The sequence below is a fragment of the Podarcis bocagei genome (assembly GCF_964188305.1).
Source record: "Podarcis bocagei genome assembly, chromosome: 9".
In the NCBI taxonomy this organism is placed as follows: Eukaryota; Metazoa; Chordata; class Lepidosauria; order Squamata; family Lacertidae; genus Podarcis; species Podarcis bocagei.
Window position 1 is genome coordinate 67,010,437 of NC_138134.1, and position 12,897 is coordinate 67,023,333.

At 42.7% G+C, this 12,897-nt stretch overlaps 1 protein-coding gene across 3 annotated transcripts; it reads left to right on the top strand.

The window, feature by feature from the left end:
* The first annotated feature begins 1,653 nt into the window (after positions 1-1,653).
* ABRAXAS1 (abraxas 1, BRCA1 A complex subunit) lies at positions 1,654-12,159 on the top strand. Of its 3 annotated transcripts, none has more exons than XM_081207207.1 (9): positions 1,654-1,886; positions 3,132-3,222; positions 4,373-4,409; positions 5,311-5,377; positions 6,746-6,939; positions 7,680-7,799; positions 9,616-9,700; positions 10,384-10,495; positions 11,688-12,159. In XM_081207207.1, exons 1-9 carry the CDS (start codon positions 1,785-1,787, stop codon positions 12,116-12,118), a joined length of 1,239 nt encoding a protein of 412 aa, XP_081063333.1. In that variant the 5' UTR covers positions 1,654-1,784; the 3' UTR covers positions 12,119-12,159. The 3 variants fall into 3 exon arrangements, with proteins under 3 accessions (XP_081063333.1, XP_081063334.1, XP_081063335.1); XM_081207208.1 differs by having other exon boundaries at positions 1,655-1,874; XM_081207209.1 differs by having other exon boundaries at positions 1,680-1,874; positions 3,136-3,222.
* Positions 12,160-12,897: the final 738 nt, after the last annotated feature.

Sequence of the window (12,897 nt, forward strand, 5' to 3'; positions counted from 1 at the left end):
ACTTGGGAGTAAGGTCCATTGAACACAGCTGAATTTACATCTAAGTAACATGCAGAGGTTTGTGTGCTAAACTGCTTCAGAAAACTTGTATAAGGTGTAAAGGCAGTGTGGAATTTTAAAAATTGTTCTAACCTTGTTTGTAATTATCATTCAGCTATAAAAAAATGTGCCTAATCGTGATCTTATTTTAATGACACAACTATTGGCAAACTCTGCCATAAAAGATGCTAAAGGTCATTGTCCACGCACTGTCTGCATTCTCATCGTATAATAACTGGTTGTTAAATTAGGTGAGAGGGAAATGCTGACTCCAAAGAACTGCTATTTCTGAACCTTGGACTGTTTTTTTTTTAAAAAAAGTTCCTACAGGTTTTCTTACAGTGCCTCAGAGTCCACCACCTGTTCAATGAACCCATTGCAGAGTAAAACTGAAATAAATCATACCAGCAGCCTTGTACCCAGCAATGTTTTGGAATTCTAAGAAGTAAAAAAATAAATAAATGCAGTTTTAAGATCAGTGGGTAAAATCAGTGCCGTTTTGAAAGGTTCATTCCGCCATCTTGATTCAAAATGGCACCCCAAATGTAGACGAAAGCCTGCTCCTCATCTTCAGAACACCATGCAAAATTTGGTTACGGTGTCTTAAGAGGTTCCCAGATGCACAGAGAATGAACAGGTTTCCAAAAGATATAGCAGATTAGCACCGACATGAAGTTGACAGCACCTTTCCCATGCACATGGTTATAATAAACATATTAGCAGTGTTCACTTTCAAATTTTATGCTTCTAAAATCCCATCCACACTAGTAGGCAGTGCTTGAGGGTATATACTGTATTTGTGCCATGAGTTGTCCCCTCCCCAACCATTATAAGTGCAAGAAACCTGAGGTGTGTGTTGTTATAGTATGTATGTATTATTATTATTATTGAAATGCAGGTTGTCAACCTGCTATAGTTGCACAACATAGTAGTCAAAAATAATTTGTAACTCTTGAATGCTCCTCCTTAACCTCAAACCCAAAGTGCAATGGTTAATTCAATAACTGGTTAAAGTTCCTATTAGGTTTTTGGCTTTTAACTATTTGGGAGTGCGCATACCTCCCCCACATCTGTATACACTGAATTATCTACTACTTTTGAGGCAGGCAAGAAGGATGCTTAAAAACTGGAAAGGAAAACCTTATTCACACTGCTATATAAATTAAATTATATAAATTAAAATTGTGCCTAGATACCTTTATTTGTTTTCAGACTACAGCTCCTATCATCACTCACTGTGCTGACCACGATGGGGGGAAGGGAACCAAAATAAACAGATAACCAAATAAAGGTGTGCAATATACATATATTCCTTAGGTTGGTTTGTTAATAAAAACCGAACAAAAACGCACGTGTGTGTGTGTTTCCTTATGTTTATTGTTTGTGTGTTAATAAAAGCCAAAGAAAGACACCTGCAATGATTCCTTGTTTCTCGCGTGTATCTTAATAAAAACCAGATAAACGCTTTGCGTGTGTGTACTGATTCCTTATGTACACACACACGTGTCTTTATTTGGTTTCGATCGACGGAGACAAATATAGATCCCTTTAGATCCCTTTCTCTGTGTGCCAGTGGGCGGCCTCTTTTCCTCTGGGCGCCCGATGTCTCCGCCTCCTCCCTCGTCGGGTCTCCAGGGCCGGGCGCGGCCATTGCTCCTCTCGCAGCCGGCCTCGCTTCCTTCCCCACCGGCCTCGCCCGCCTTCCGCCGCGCGGCTGAACAGGCCCGTTGGGCGCGGATCCGGCCATGGCAGCCGCCGAGAGCACGACGGCCCTCCTCTCGGGCGCCTTCGTGGGCGCGCTCGCTTTCCACCATGTCAACAGCGGCTCCGACACTGTGCGTAAAAAGGTGCCCTTCGCCCCGTGTTGGCGAACATCCCCATCGCCATTACGCATGGAGTGGACGGGGGTGCTTTCGGGTTACCCCGAGGAAGTGCTTTCGCCCCGGCACCTCTTGTCCTTGTTTAATGGGAGCTCGGGTGCTTTATGCGTAAAAGGGAGCCAGGGCGTGTTGTTGTTGTTGTGTAGTATGTGTTTGTGCAGAGGCCAAGTGAGGGCGCATCTCCTGCCGTGGCTGCCCCTTCCCGCACCAAGTTTCACTCCTGCTTATATGTTTGTATGCATGCGTGTATATATGCACGTGTGCATTTCCCACTTTAAGACAGCGACGGAGCTGCAACGCGCGCAGACCCCCCTCTCCACCACTTACTTTGAGAAGAGTTGCCTCGCGTCTCGTGTGACTCCCAAACCCGAGTGCTTTGTGCGCGCAGCCAGCCCGGTGCCCTGCGTGGGTCTGTAACAACAGAGGGACCGTAACCCTCTCTGCGACCCCTCTTAAAAGCACGGTTTAAATTGAGCTTCCCCTCCTCCCTAGGAAGATTTCACGTCTCCATAAAATGCTGCCGTGTGTCTCCGCTGTGTCTTGGGCGTGCTTGAGATATATGTATTTCAAATTTCCCTCCTCGCAGAACTCCCGGGTCCTAGTCGTAGTCTGACACTCCATAGCCACTACTCGCTTGACACAACGTCGCCTAACCTCCTTGCAAAACAGCTATGATGGATGCTTCATGGCCAGGTCACCTGGAAGCATCCAATGTTAGAATATGCTTCCAATTTTGCTAAAGTTTGGGACTAGTCAGTGGCAAAGGGTGCGATTTGATCTGCTTTTTGAAGGGGGACGACTCAAATACTTCCGTCCAGGCCCAGCCCTTAAATTATGCTGTTTTAAATGAGCGTTTTATATTTGACTTCTTTTAGTAATGTTTTCTTTTGAAAAAATTGTTTTGTTTTGCTAACTTTGCTGCTTTAAATATGCATTCTGTAGTTGACCTCCTTTGTAACATTTTGTTTTGAAATCTAATATTTTAGATTCCTGTTCATTTTGTTACTTTGGATGTATACATTATATTTTACTTTCTTCAGTAATGTTTTATTCGGGATTGTTTTATTTGATGTTTTAATGTAGGTTGCAAACCGCTTTGAGATTTCTTTATTCAAAATATAAAGTGGTTTAAAAACAACAACAACAATAATAATACTGATTATACAGCTCCTGTTAGTGATGCGTAACTTTGGTGTTTCTTCAATTGCAAAGGAAGGATTCCTTCTTGGGGAGGTGAAATCTGAAGCCAAGGACATCATTACTGACTCTCAGATGGATGGTGCTGAAGTTGTGTATACAATTGGTAAGTCAGCTACCAACCGATGCATTGCCTGTGGGGCGGAATGAACATTATGTGGCGCTTGTAAAATATTATTAGTGCATGAGTGTACCAGTATACAGTGGTGCCCCGCAAGACGAATGCCTCGCAAGACGGAAAACTCGCTAGACGAAAGAGTTTTCCGTTTTGGAGGTGCTTCGCAAAACGAATTTCCTATGGGCTTGCTTCGCAAGACGACAATGTCTTGCGAGTTCCTGCTGGTTCCCCCCCTTTTTTTTTCTAAGCCGCTGATCAGCTGATCCGATCAGCAGATAAGCCGCTAAAAGCCACTAATAGCGCTAATCCGCTAATCCTTCAATGGGCTTGCTTTGCAAGACGAAAAAACTGCTAGACGAAGAGAATCATAGAACGGATTCTTTTCGTCTTGCGAGGCACCACTGTATTTGAATGCGGTGATGGTACTGCATTGCTTCTGAGCTGCTGTGAAGTCATTCTGTGGGATCCCATGATGTCTAGCAGCAGGATCTATTTTATACCGCAACTGGTCCTTTCCCTCCCCTACCAGGAATAGTGTTATCTCCATGTTTGTCCTGTGGCTGTGTAGTTCTTTTATTTCTATACAGCTTTTCATAATGGTCCCTTGACACTCCTATCTCTTCAGAGCAGCAGAAAGAGAACAAATGTGATCAAAGGCCTGCCCAATTTGTTTTGCATTTGTTTTTGAGGAAGAAAAATTATATAGATCTTCAAATTTACTGTAGTAGTTTGTGTGTCAGTATACACATGAGAGAAAATACCTATGATGTGTGATTTTTGTGGATATACCCAGCTGTATACTTCTTTTTCAAGGCTCTTTAGTCACATGGACTTCTGCTTATCCACTGTTTGAAGTATATAAACGGAATGTGGGCGAGCATTTTAGGAATTTTATATTGTACATTGTTCTTAATTTTTCTGACTTTTAGTTGATTTTAGCAGTACTTCATCTTAAGTCGCTTTAAGACTTTTTTTGTACAAAGCGACTAGCAGATGTAATAAATACTAAAATTATTTGAGTATCTTATAAGGTTGTGACTGAACACAGAATTCAGTTATTACTGTCAGCAGACCACATTGTGCAGTGATATGCCTACACAATCATTCAGGGGAAAGTAAGATGTCGTTTCATTTTCAGATATACAAAGTCACATTCCATGCTACCAACCCTTCAGGTAAGTGCTGTACCCTATTTCAGAAAGAAACTTGAATTCTGTTTCATACAAGGGGATAGTAAAACCCTCCCCCTTGCACGGAGCACTTCATGCGTTGGATTCAGTCAGAGCCTTGGATCATGGTAACAGAATATGCATGCCTGAGGAAACTTATTTCAGTGGGGCTTGCTCACAGATAAATGTTTTCTGTTTAAGTAAGCAAGGGAAGCATGTTTAGAGAGTTCAGGTTACAGACGCTTCAGGTTACAGACTCCGCTAACCCAGAAATATTACCTCGGGTTAAGAACTTTGCTTCAAGATGAGAACAGAAATCGTGCTCCGGCTGCACAGTGGCAGCAGGAGGCCCCATTAGCTAAAGTGGTGCTTCAGGTTAAGAACAGTTTCAGGTTAAGAACGGACCTCCGGAACGAATTAAGTACTTAACCCGAGGTACCACTGTATTTTTATTTATTTATTCAGGGCATTTATTAGTTGCATGTCCTCCATAGGAGTTCAGGGCAATGTACAACCAACAAAAATTTAAAAACAAGGATAAAAAAAAATGCAAACATCAATTTTAGCAACCAATCATTGATGTTAGGGTTGTCATGCAGCAAAAGCCAGGGTAAATAAATATGCCTTCAATTGATGTTGAACAATACATATGGAAAGTCAGTAAAGCAAACAAAGTGATTATTATTTCAGGGTAGAAGATGTTACATGATTTTCTCCATGACTTCCTTCTCTTCCAAAGGTCTAAAGGATTTGATTTCTGTATTTTTATGGAAATTATCATTATACCCTGTGTTCATTTGCTGTATGAGCAAATGTGTGAAGCTTAGTAATAAAAACCAATGCCACTCTAGAAATGTCTTTGATTCAACATCTCTGTTGCCCTTGGGATTCCTCTTATCTTTTCCAGCTTTTACAACTCGGCAGGAGAATTGAACGAGCCACTGCTGAATAATATATTGTCGAGTTGCAAAAAGGTATTTTGCATTTAGAACTAACCTCTTCACAAAACAGAAATGTATGAATACCATAGATTACTACTATATTCTTGTTTAAATGCATGCATAATATCCTACAGACTGGTTCTTATTAGACATGTACAGGCAGGTTTTACTTTTAGGTAAGTCCCAGTGAGTTCAGTGGGCTTACTCCAAGTAAGTATAAGTGTGTCTAGGATTGCAGCTTTTGACTGCTATCTCCACACACTTATTGGCAAAAAAGCTCAAATGAATACAGTGGACCATACTTTAGAGCGAACATGCAAACAGTTGATCTGCCAGTGACATGGTTTTCAATTTTTCACATTATGGGCACATGGTTGTTGTTACAACCTGCAATCACCTTTTAGCACCAGCAATAGGGTGACTCTCAGTCATTATGCAAGAGGTATGAGAACCAGTGAAGGCGGTGAAGGTCCTATGTGAGTGTCTGGAGGCGGTTGGAGGATGGATGGCGGCTAACAGATTGAGGTTGAAGACAGAAGTAATTTTGGGGGGACAGGAGATGGGCGGGTATGGAGGACTCCCAGGTCCTGATTGGGGTAACTGTGCCCCTGAAGGACCAGGGGCGCAGCCTGGGAGTCATTCTGGACTCACAGCTGTCCATGGAGGCGCAGGTCAATTGTGTGTCCAGGGCAGCTGTTTATCAACTCCGTCTGGTACGCAGGCTAAGACCCTACCTGCCCGCAGACTGTCTTGCCAGAGTGGTGCATGCTCTAGTTATCTCTCGCTTGGACTACTGCAATGTGCTCTATGTGGGACTACCTTTGAAGGTGACCCGGAAACTACAACTAATCCAGAATGCGGCAGCTAGACTGGTGACTAGGAGCGGCCGCCGAGACCATATAACACCAGTCTTGAAAGGCCTACACTGGCTCCCAGCACGTTTCCGAGCACAATTCAAAGTGTTGGTGCTGACCTTTAAAGCCCTAAACGGCCTTGGTCCAGTATACCTGAAGGAGCGTCTCCACCCCCATCGTTCTGCCTGGACACTGAGGTCCAGTGCCAAGGGCCTTCTGGCGGTTCCCTGTCTGCGAGAAGTGAGGTTACAGGGAACCAGACAGAGGGCCTTCTCGGTAGTGGCACCCGCCCTGTGGAACACCCTCCCACCAGATGTCAAAGAGAAAAATAACTACCAAACTTTTAGAAGACATCTGAAGGCAGCCCTGTTTAGGGAAGCTTTTAATGTTTAATAGGTTATTGTATTTTAGTGTTTTGTTGGAAGCTGCCCAGAGTGGCTGGGGGAACCCCAGCTAGATGGGCAGGGTATAAATAATAAGTTGTTGTTGTTGTTGTTGTTGTTTAAAGAAGCTATATCTAATTTTCAGATTGCCATTTCTCTTCCAGACTGTGGTGGGCTGGTACAAACTCAGGCGTAATACTGACCAGACAATGACGTTCAGAGAGCAACTCCTTCATAAGCATTTACAGTCACACTTGTCAAATCAGGGCCTTGTTTTTCTGTTACTGACTTTCAGCCCAACGTCTTCAAATTTATCCACTTACAAACTTGAATATGCCTTACATAAACCGCAAGAAGGGTAAGTATATTCATTACCCTTTAGTGCACTTCTGTAACTCAGTGAAATATAGCTAATCACTTTCTTGGGTTAATCTCTTTTCCTTTGAAATTTGGAGGAAATCTTGCAATGGAAATGATTTCTTTCTGTTGAAATTTCACTTTCTTACTCTTAATATCATTGGCTGCAATCTTACACGTAATCAGACTTGTGATAGCTCTACAGAAATGTGCAGGAGAGACCCAACATCACATTAGCGCAAAAAGCTTGAGAGCTGATGTGGTGCAAGTGATAGCAAACTGTAACGAAGCATAGTACCGTATTTACTTGAATCTAATGCACACCTTGCGAAAATTAAGGTGTGAATTAGATTCAATGGCACATAGCGTCTAGTTAATACGGTAATAGCAATTGCACTAGGCAATCTTTGTAAGTTCCAAGACAACCACGGGATTAGTTTGTGTCTGAGCAGTGTTCAGTCTTAAAATATTAAAAGCATATTTCTGAGCAAGTTTACTCAGAAGTAAGTTCCTCTGAGCTCAGTAGTCTTAACTCGCAGGTAAGAATGTATAAGATTTTTTTGTAAAGCTGCAAACCTGGGAGTAAACCCCATTGAACTTAGTGGCATGCACAAAGCAATCCTATACAACTCTTCCCAAAAGTAAGTTGTATTAAGAATTAATAATGGAATGGCACTATTTCATGCACTCAGTAAACCTTCCCATTGTAGTTATATTAAATTCTTCTATTTATCCTTTAAGTCCTTTTCAGAAAGTTCCTCTTGTTATTGCCAATTTGAGAATGGCAGAAGAGCACGGATACCATACCGCGTCTGGTTCTTGTATTTCTTCCGGCTATTGTAAAGCAGTTGCAAAACACAGGTATGAAAAGGATGTTTTAATTTTTTGCATTGTGTTTTTGGCGACTCCAAATGATTGCCAGCTAGCAGCATAGGGGTGTGTGTGTGTGTGTGTGTGTGTGTGTGCGCGCGCGCATATATATATATATATGGATCCACACGTCCTTCCACAGTGGGGACATTGGTTTCCGGGCGGGAGTTGATCACAGTGTGGATTTGCCAAGCGTGCCTTCCTCTTGGCACATTTCTCCCTTGCGTTCTGAGTTTGAGTTTCTTCAAAGCCCATGACACCTTTGGTAAAAGCTGTTGTCCAACTGGAGCGCTCGCAGGCCAGTGTTTCCCTGTTGTCAGTGTTTATACTACATTTTTTTAGATTTGCCTTGAGACAGTCTTTAAACCTCTTTTGTTGACCACCAGCATTATGCTTTCCATTTTTAAGCATTTTAAAATAATCCAGTGTGTCTTCATCTCCCCTAATAGGAGTGCTCCCGTTCCAGCTATGGCCTCTTCCTGGATATTGCAAATTGGCCCAGTATGCATGTAAAATCAAGCTAAACCATAGCTAAGCCTGAGTGCACAGGTAATCAAAGCAGAAATAGTGGCCACTTTGCTCCTTCAGTCCTCATGGTGCTGTGCTACCTGCAGCAAAGCCATTGTTTGGCATAGTGTTGTATTTAAACCTCAGCCTTGTGGTCTGTCTCCCTCCGACAAACACTGGACAGTAAGCCAAGAACAAACCTTGGCTATCGCTTGCAGCTTGTCAAGTGAGACAAACCACAAACCCAGATTCAGGCAGGAGCAAAGTGCTTGCAATTTCTGCTGCAAGTACTTGTGAGCTTGTGCATTTATGCTTAGTGCCATATGTGGACCAGATCACAATGAGGGCCAAGCAATTAACCTTCCTCCTTCAGCTTTCCATTTTTCTCTTTCACCTGACACTCAGCATTCTGGGCCTGCTTATATCTTACGAGCATGCTCAGTCCTCACTGGACTTTTGTTTTAAGTGCTGCTCCTCTTTCAGCGGTGTTAAAAAGTTTTGTTTTGTTTTAATTCTGCAAACCTCAGGATTCTCCCCTCTTGTTTCTCAGTGGCTCAATTTCACTGTTGGGATAAGTAATTTTTAAAAAGAGGGGTGGATGGTAGGCTTCAGCCTAGAAAGCTGGACTGTCTGATGTTTACTAAGGAAAAACATGTACTTGCATTATTTTAAGAACTCCACTCACTACACTGGAGTTTGACTTTTAACTTGCTATAAACAAACTTGTCTTATTTTAACCAGCAATTCCATCAGCGAGCATTGTCTCCTAAATGCCCTAGTGCTTGAGATTTCCTTATTCCTATAGGTTTTCATGTCAGCTAAGGGACGCGGGTAGTGCTGTAGTCTAAACCACTGAGCCTCTTGGGCTTGCCGATCTGAAGGTCGGTGGTTCGAATCCCTGCAACAGGGTGAGCTCCCGTTGCTCTGTCCCAGCTCCTGCCAACCTAGCAGTTCAAAAGCACACCAGTGCAAGTAGATAAATAGGTTCCGCTGTGGCAGGAAGGTAAACGGCGTTTCCGTGCGCTGCTCTGATTTTACCAGATGCGGCTTAGTCATGCTGGTCACATGACCCAGAAAAACTGTCTGCGGACAAACGCCGGCTCCCTTGGCCTGTAAAGTGAGATGAGCGCCGCAACCTCAGAGTCGTCTGCAACTGGACTTAACTGTCAGGGGTCCTTTACCTTTTTTTTGAAGGTTGTGTTCAGTTGTCGATGCCAAAATTTAGAGATTTCAAAATCCACTTTCCATAAAATGGCAGATGGAAATAGTACATTCTAGATTTTCTTTTTTGTATCAAAAGGTCAGAATTTTTTAATGAAGATGGGTCTCTAAAAGAGGTTCTGAAGACTGCTGAAATGTCTGCCACCTTGCAGGAGGAAATGGAGGTAAGTTACATGCTTTTGGAAAACTTCTCACGCACCTTTTAACCAGTAACACAAAGTTTGAAATAAGTGTTTGGCAACACAATCTATATGAAGAAATGTTGATGCAAAATGTCCTGAAGCTGGAAATTAGGGGAAAGTAAACCCCATTAACTTGTGCACCAGGCAGATATAATATTATTGTGTATCCTAGAAATAACCATAGGTAGGGAAATGAGTGCCATGTGCAGAATTACACTTATTTAGGCTGTATTCCAGAAAAACCTGTTGTTCTGGGGTCACCTGAAAGCTTAATCACACAACTTTTATTCAGGAAGTTAAGTGTTCGGTGACAGCATTATCTAGTCTCCAACAGCACACATAGAGTGTGCCTCAGTTTTATAAGAATAGCTCTGCTGCATCAGGCCAGTGGCCCATTTAGTCCAGTATCCTGTTCTCACAGTAGCCAACCAGACGCCTGTGGGAGACCAGTAAGCAGAACATGAGTGCAAGACCAACTCTCTCCCTTTCTGTGATTTCCAGCAGCTGGTATTCAGAAGCCTTGCTACTTCCAACTGTGGAGGTAGAGGATAGCCATCATCAGTTAGCTGTTAAACGTTTTGATTAAGCTATTTTATGAATTATTTGTATACGGATAAGATGACAATTTATTCCACAAGGTGTCCCATATTTTCCCTCTCTCCTAGAATATAGGCAGTAAAGTAGCAGATAGTGAAAGATCAGTAGAGAATCTGCTAGCAGAGGTAGATCAACTGAGACAAGAAGTACGAAGGAAAAAAGAACAGATGCAAACTGCAGGTAACGTAAAACACCTAACTTTCTGTTCCATCTCATTAAACTGACAGGGTACGTAATCTTCCAGAGCTGAAATAGGAACCCTCATTCCCCTTTAGTGAAAGCTCCATAGAAATGTAGGAGACAGAAGAGTAAGAGCTACAGGTTCCTACTTCAATACCCGTCCTAGGATCTTAAATTCAATCTCTTGGTTCCAATTCGAAAGCAGGGGTGCGTTTATGAATTGTCACTGGATTCCCTTTACATTTGGCATCTTCAGTTTACTTGTCAGCCTTTGCTCCTGTAAAAAGAGCTTACACACTTAATCAAGTGGTAAACCAGGCACTGCTCAGAATTCTACAATAGGAATCAAGAGCATAGATCAGGAATAGGCTACGCAGTGCCCTACTGCTGTTATTGGACTTCAGCTTTCACCACCCTGACCCCTGGCCAAGCTGACAGGGGTCGGTAATGGTTAGGAATACAACAGCCAATTGGATGACACCAGGCTGGCTACCTCTGATATAGATATATAGATAATATAAACGGCCTCGGCCCAGTATACCTGAAGGAGCATCTCCACCCCAATCATTCTGCCCAGACGCTGAGGTCCAGCGCCGAGGGCCTTCTGGCGGTTCCCTCATTGCAAGAAGCAAAGCTACAGGGAACCAGGCAGAGGCCCTTCTCGGTAGTGGTGCCCTCCCATCAGATGTCAAAGAGAACAACAACTACCTGACATTTAGAATACATCTGAAGGCAGCCCTGTTCAGGGAAGTTTTTAATGTATTTTTAATTGTTGTTGGAAGCTGTCCAGAGTGGCTGGGGAAAGTGTGTGGTACAAATAATAAATTATTATTATTATTGATACTTACTTGTCTAGAAATGACCCTGATGTTGCAAAAGGCATGTTAAGCAAATAGTTCAGATATTTAGAATGTATGAGCTGCTATTTCACATATGCTATGGTTGGATGTTTTATTAAGCTGTAGTTTCGCACAATATGAAAAGGCTTCAGCAAGTCTCAGGCCCCATGCTTTTGCCTTTCCTTAACCATAGTTTGTCACATCATCCAAATCAAGGGACTTGAGGCTTGCCAAAGTCTTAGGACTGCTCATTAAATAGTTACCAGTCAAGCAGCTGCTGTTCTATGCACTTGGAAGTCTTGTAGGCTGCTGTAGCTGTTATATCAAAAGAAAATACCCTCTGTCTGTTTCAGAAGTTACCCAAACGAAGAAAAGTCACCCAGATGAACCGAAAGAAAATATCTTCCTCTGTCAGGCTTTGCAAAACTTTTTCCCAAATTCTGGACTGCAGTCAAGCAGTGTTACTTTAAAAGGAAGACAGATTTCTAAGCATTGCTGCAACATTGACCACAACACAAAAATAATGGACTGGCTGACCTTAATGTTCAAAGAAAATAGTTTCCCTGAAGCTGAGACAAGGCAGGTAATTAAGCGAAAGGCTACTGTAACTACAAGTGGACCAAAGCCATTCAAAAGGCTACGATCTTTCAAACTTCGTCGAAATCTATTTCGGGAGGACCAAAAGAATAGTGACCAAGAAACAAACATTCCAACCAGTGACACTGAACCTGATGAGGATGTTACAAAAGAGCCTGAAGAACACAGAGTATCTCCAAGTTTTTAATCCCTTTCAGTACAGATAAAGGATTTATTTCCCCCCAGAAATTGTTGCCTATGTAACTGTCCATTTGTTCATGGTCTCTGGGAGGGGAAGTCTTGTTTATGAAAACTCACCCATCAAAAATTAAACCAGCATTAATCCCCACAATTTGGGGGGGAAACAAAATAGTCTAGTTTCTTCCTCAGTAGATTTTGTATCCCTTATTTTCCACAGGGATTATCCCTGGTGGAAGACTTGAGCATAAAATGTACTGTACTGATAGTACCATGTTTGGACTAAGAATGCAACAATATTTCTTGGCTTTTATCCAGTTGTTCCTCTTTGATCCAGTGGAGGCTTATCTTGAGGGAAAGGAGAGGTGATTTTCCTCCCCTCTTCAGGTTCTCATGCTGCCTCCCATGTACCATATTTTTCGCTCTATAAGGAGGAAAACAAGAAAAAAAATATTCTGAATCCCAGAAGCCAGAACAGCAAGAGGGATCGCTGCGCAGTGAAAGCAGCAATCCCTCTTGCTGTTCTGGCTTCTGGGATAGCTGCGCAGCCTGCATTCGCTCCATAAAACACACACACATTTCCCCTTACTTTTTAGGAGGGAAAAAGTGAGTCTTACAGAGCAAAAAATATGGTAATTCCAAAGGGTCCACCAACCCTCTGGAGCAGAAGGGGGTGGTGCACAGGTCTGCAGAGGAAAGCAGGGGGAAATCACCACCACCACTGGATCAGAGTCTTCTGTCAGCAGGAGGATACAAAATGGTTATAACCGATTAAGTAACATGCTGTGC

Excerpts from the sequence above, each read along its gene's own strand:
- ABRAXAS1 (XM_081207207.1), top strand. The coding sequence starts at position 1,785 with ATGGCAGCCGCCGAGAGCACGACGGCCCTCCTCTCGGGCGCCTTCGTG. Across the intron at positions 3,223-4,372 it reads TGAAGTTGTGTATACAATTG|ATATACAAAGTCACATTCCA; the intron begins GTAAGTCAGCTA and ends TTTCATTTTCAG. Across the intron at positions 9,701-10,383 it reads CCTTGCAGGAGGAAATGGAG|AATATAGGCAGTAAAGTAGC; the intron begins GTAAGTTACATG and ends CCTCTCTCCTAG.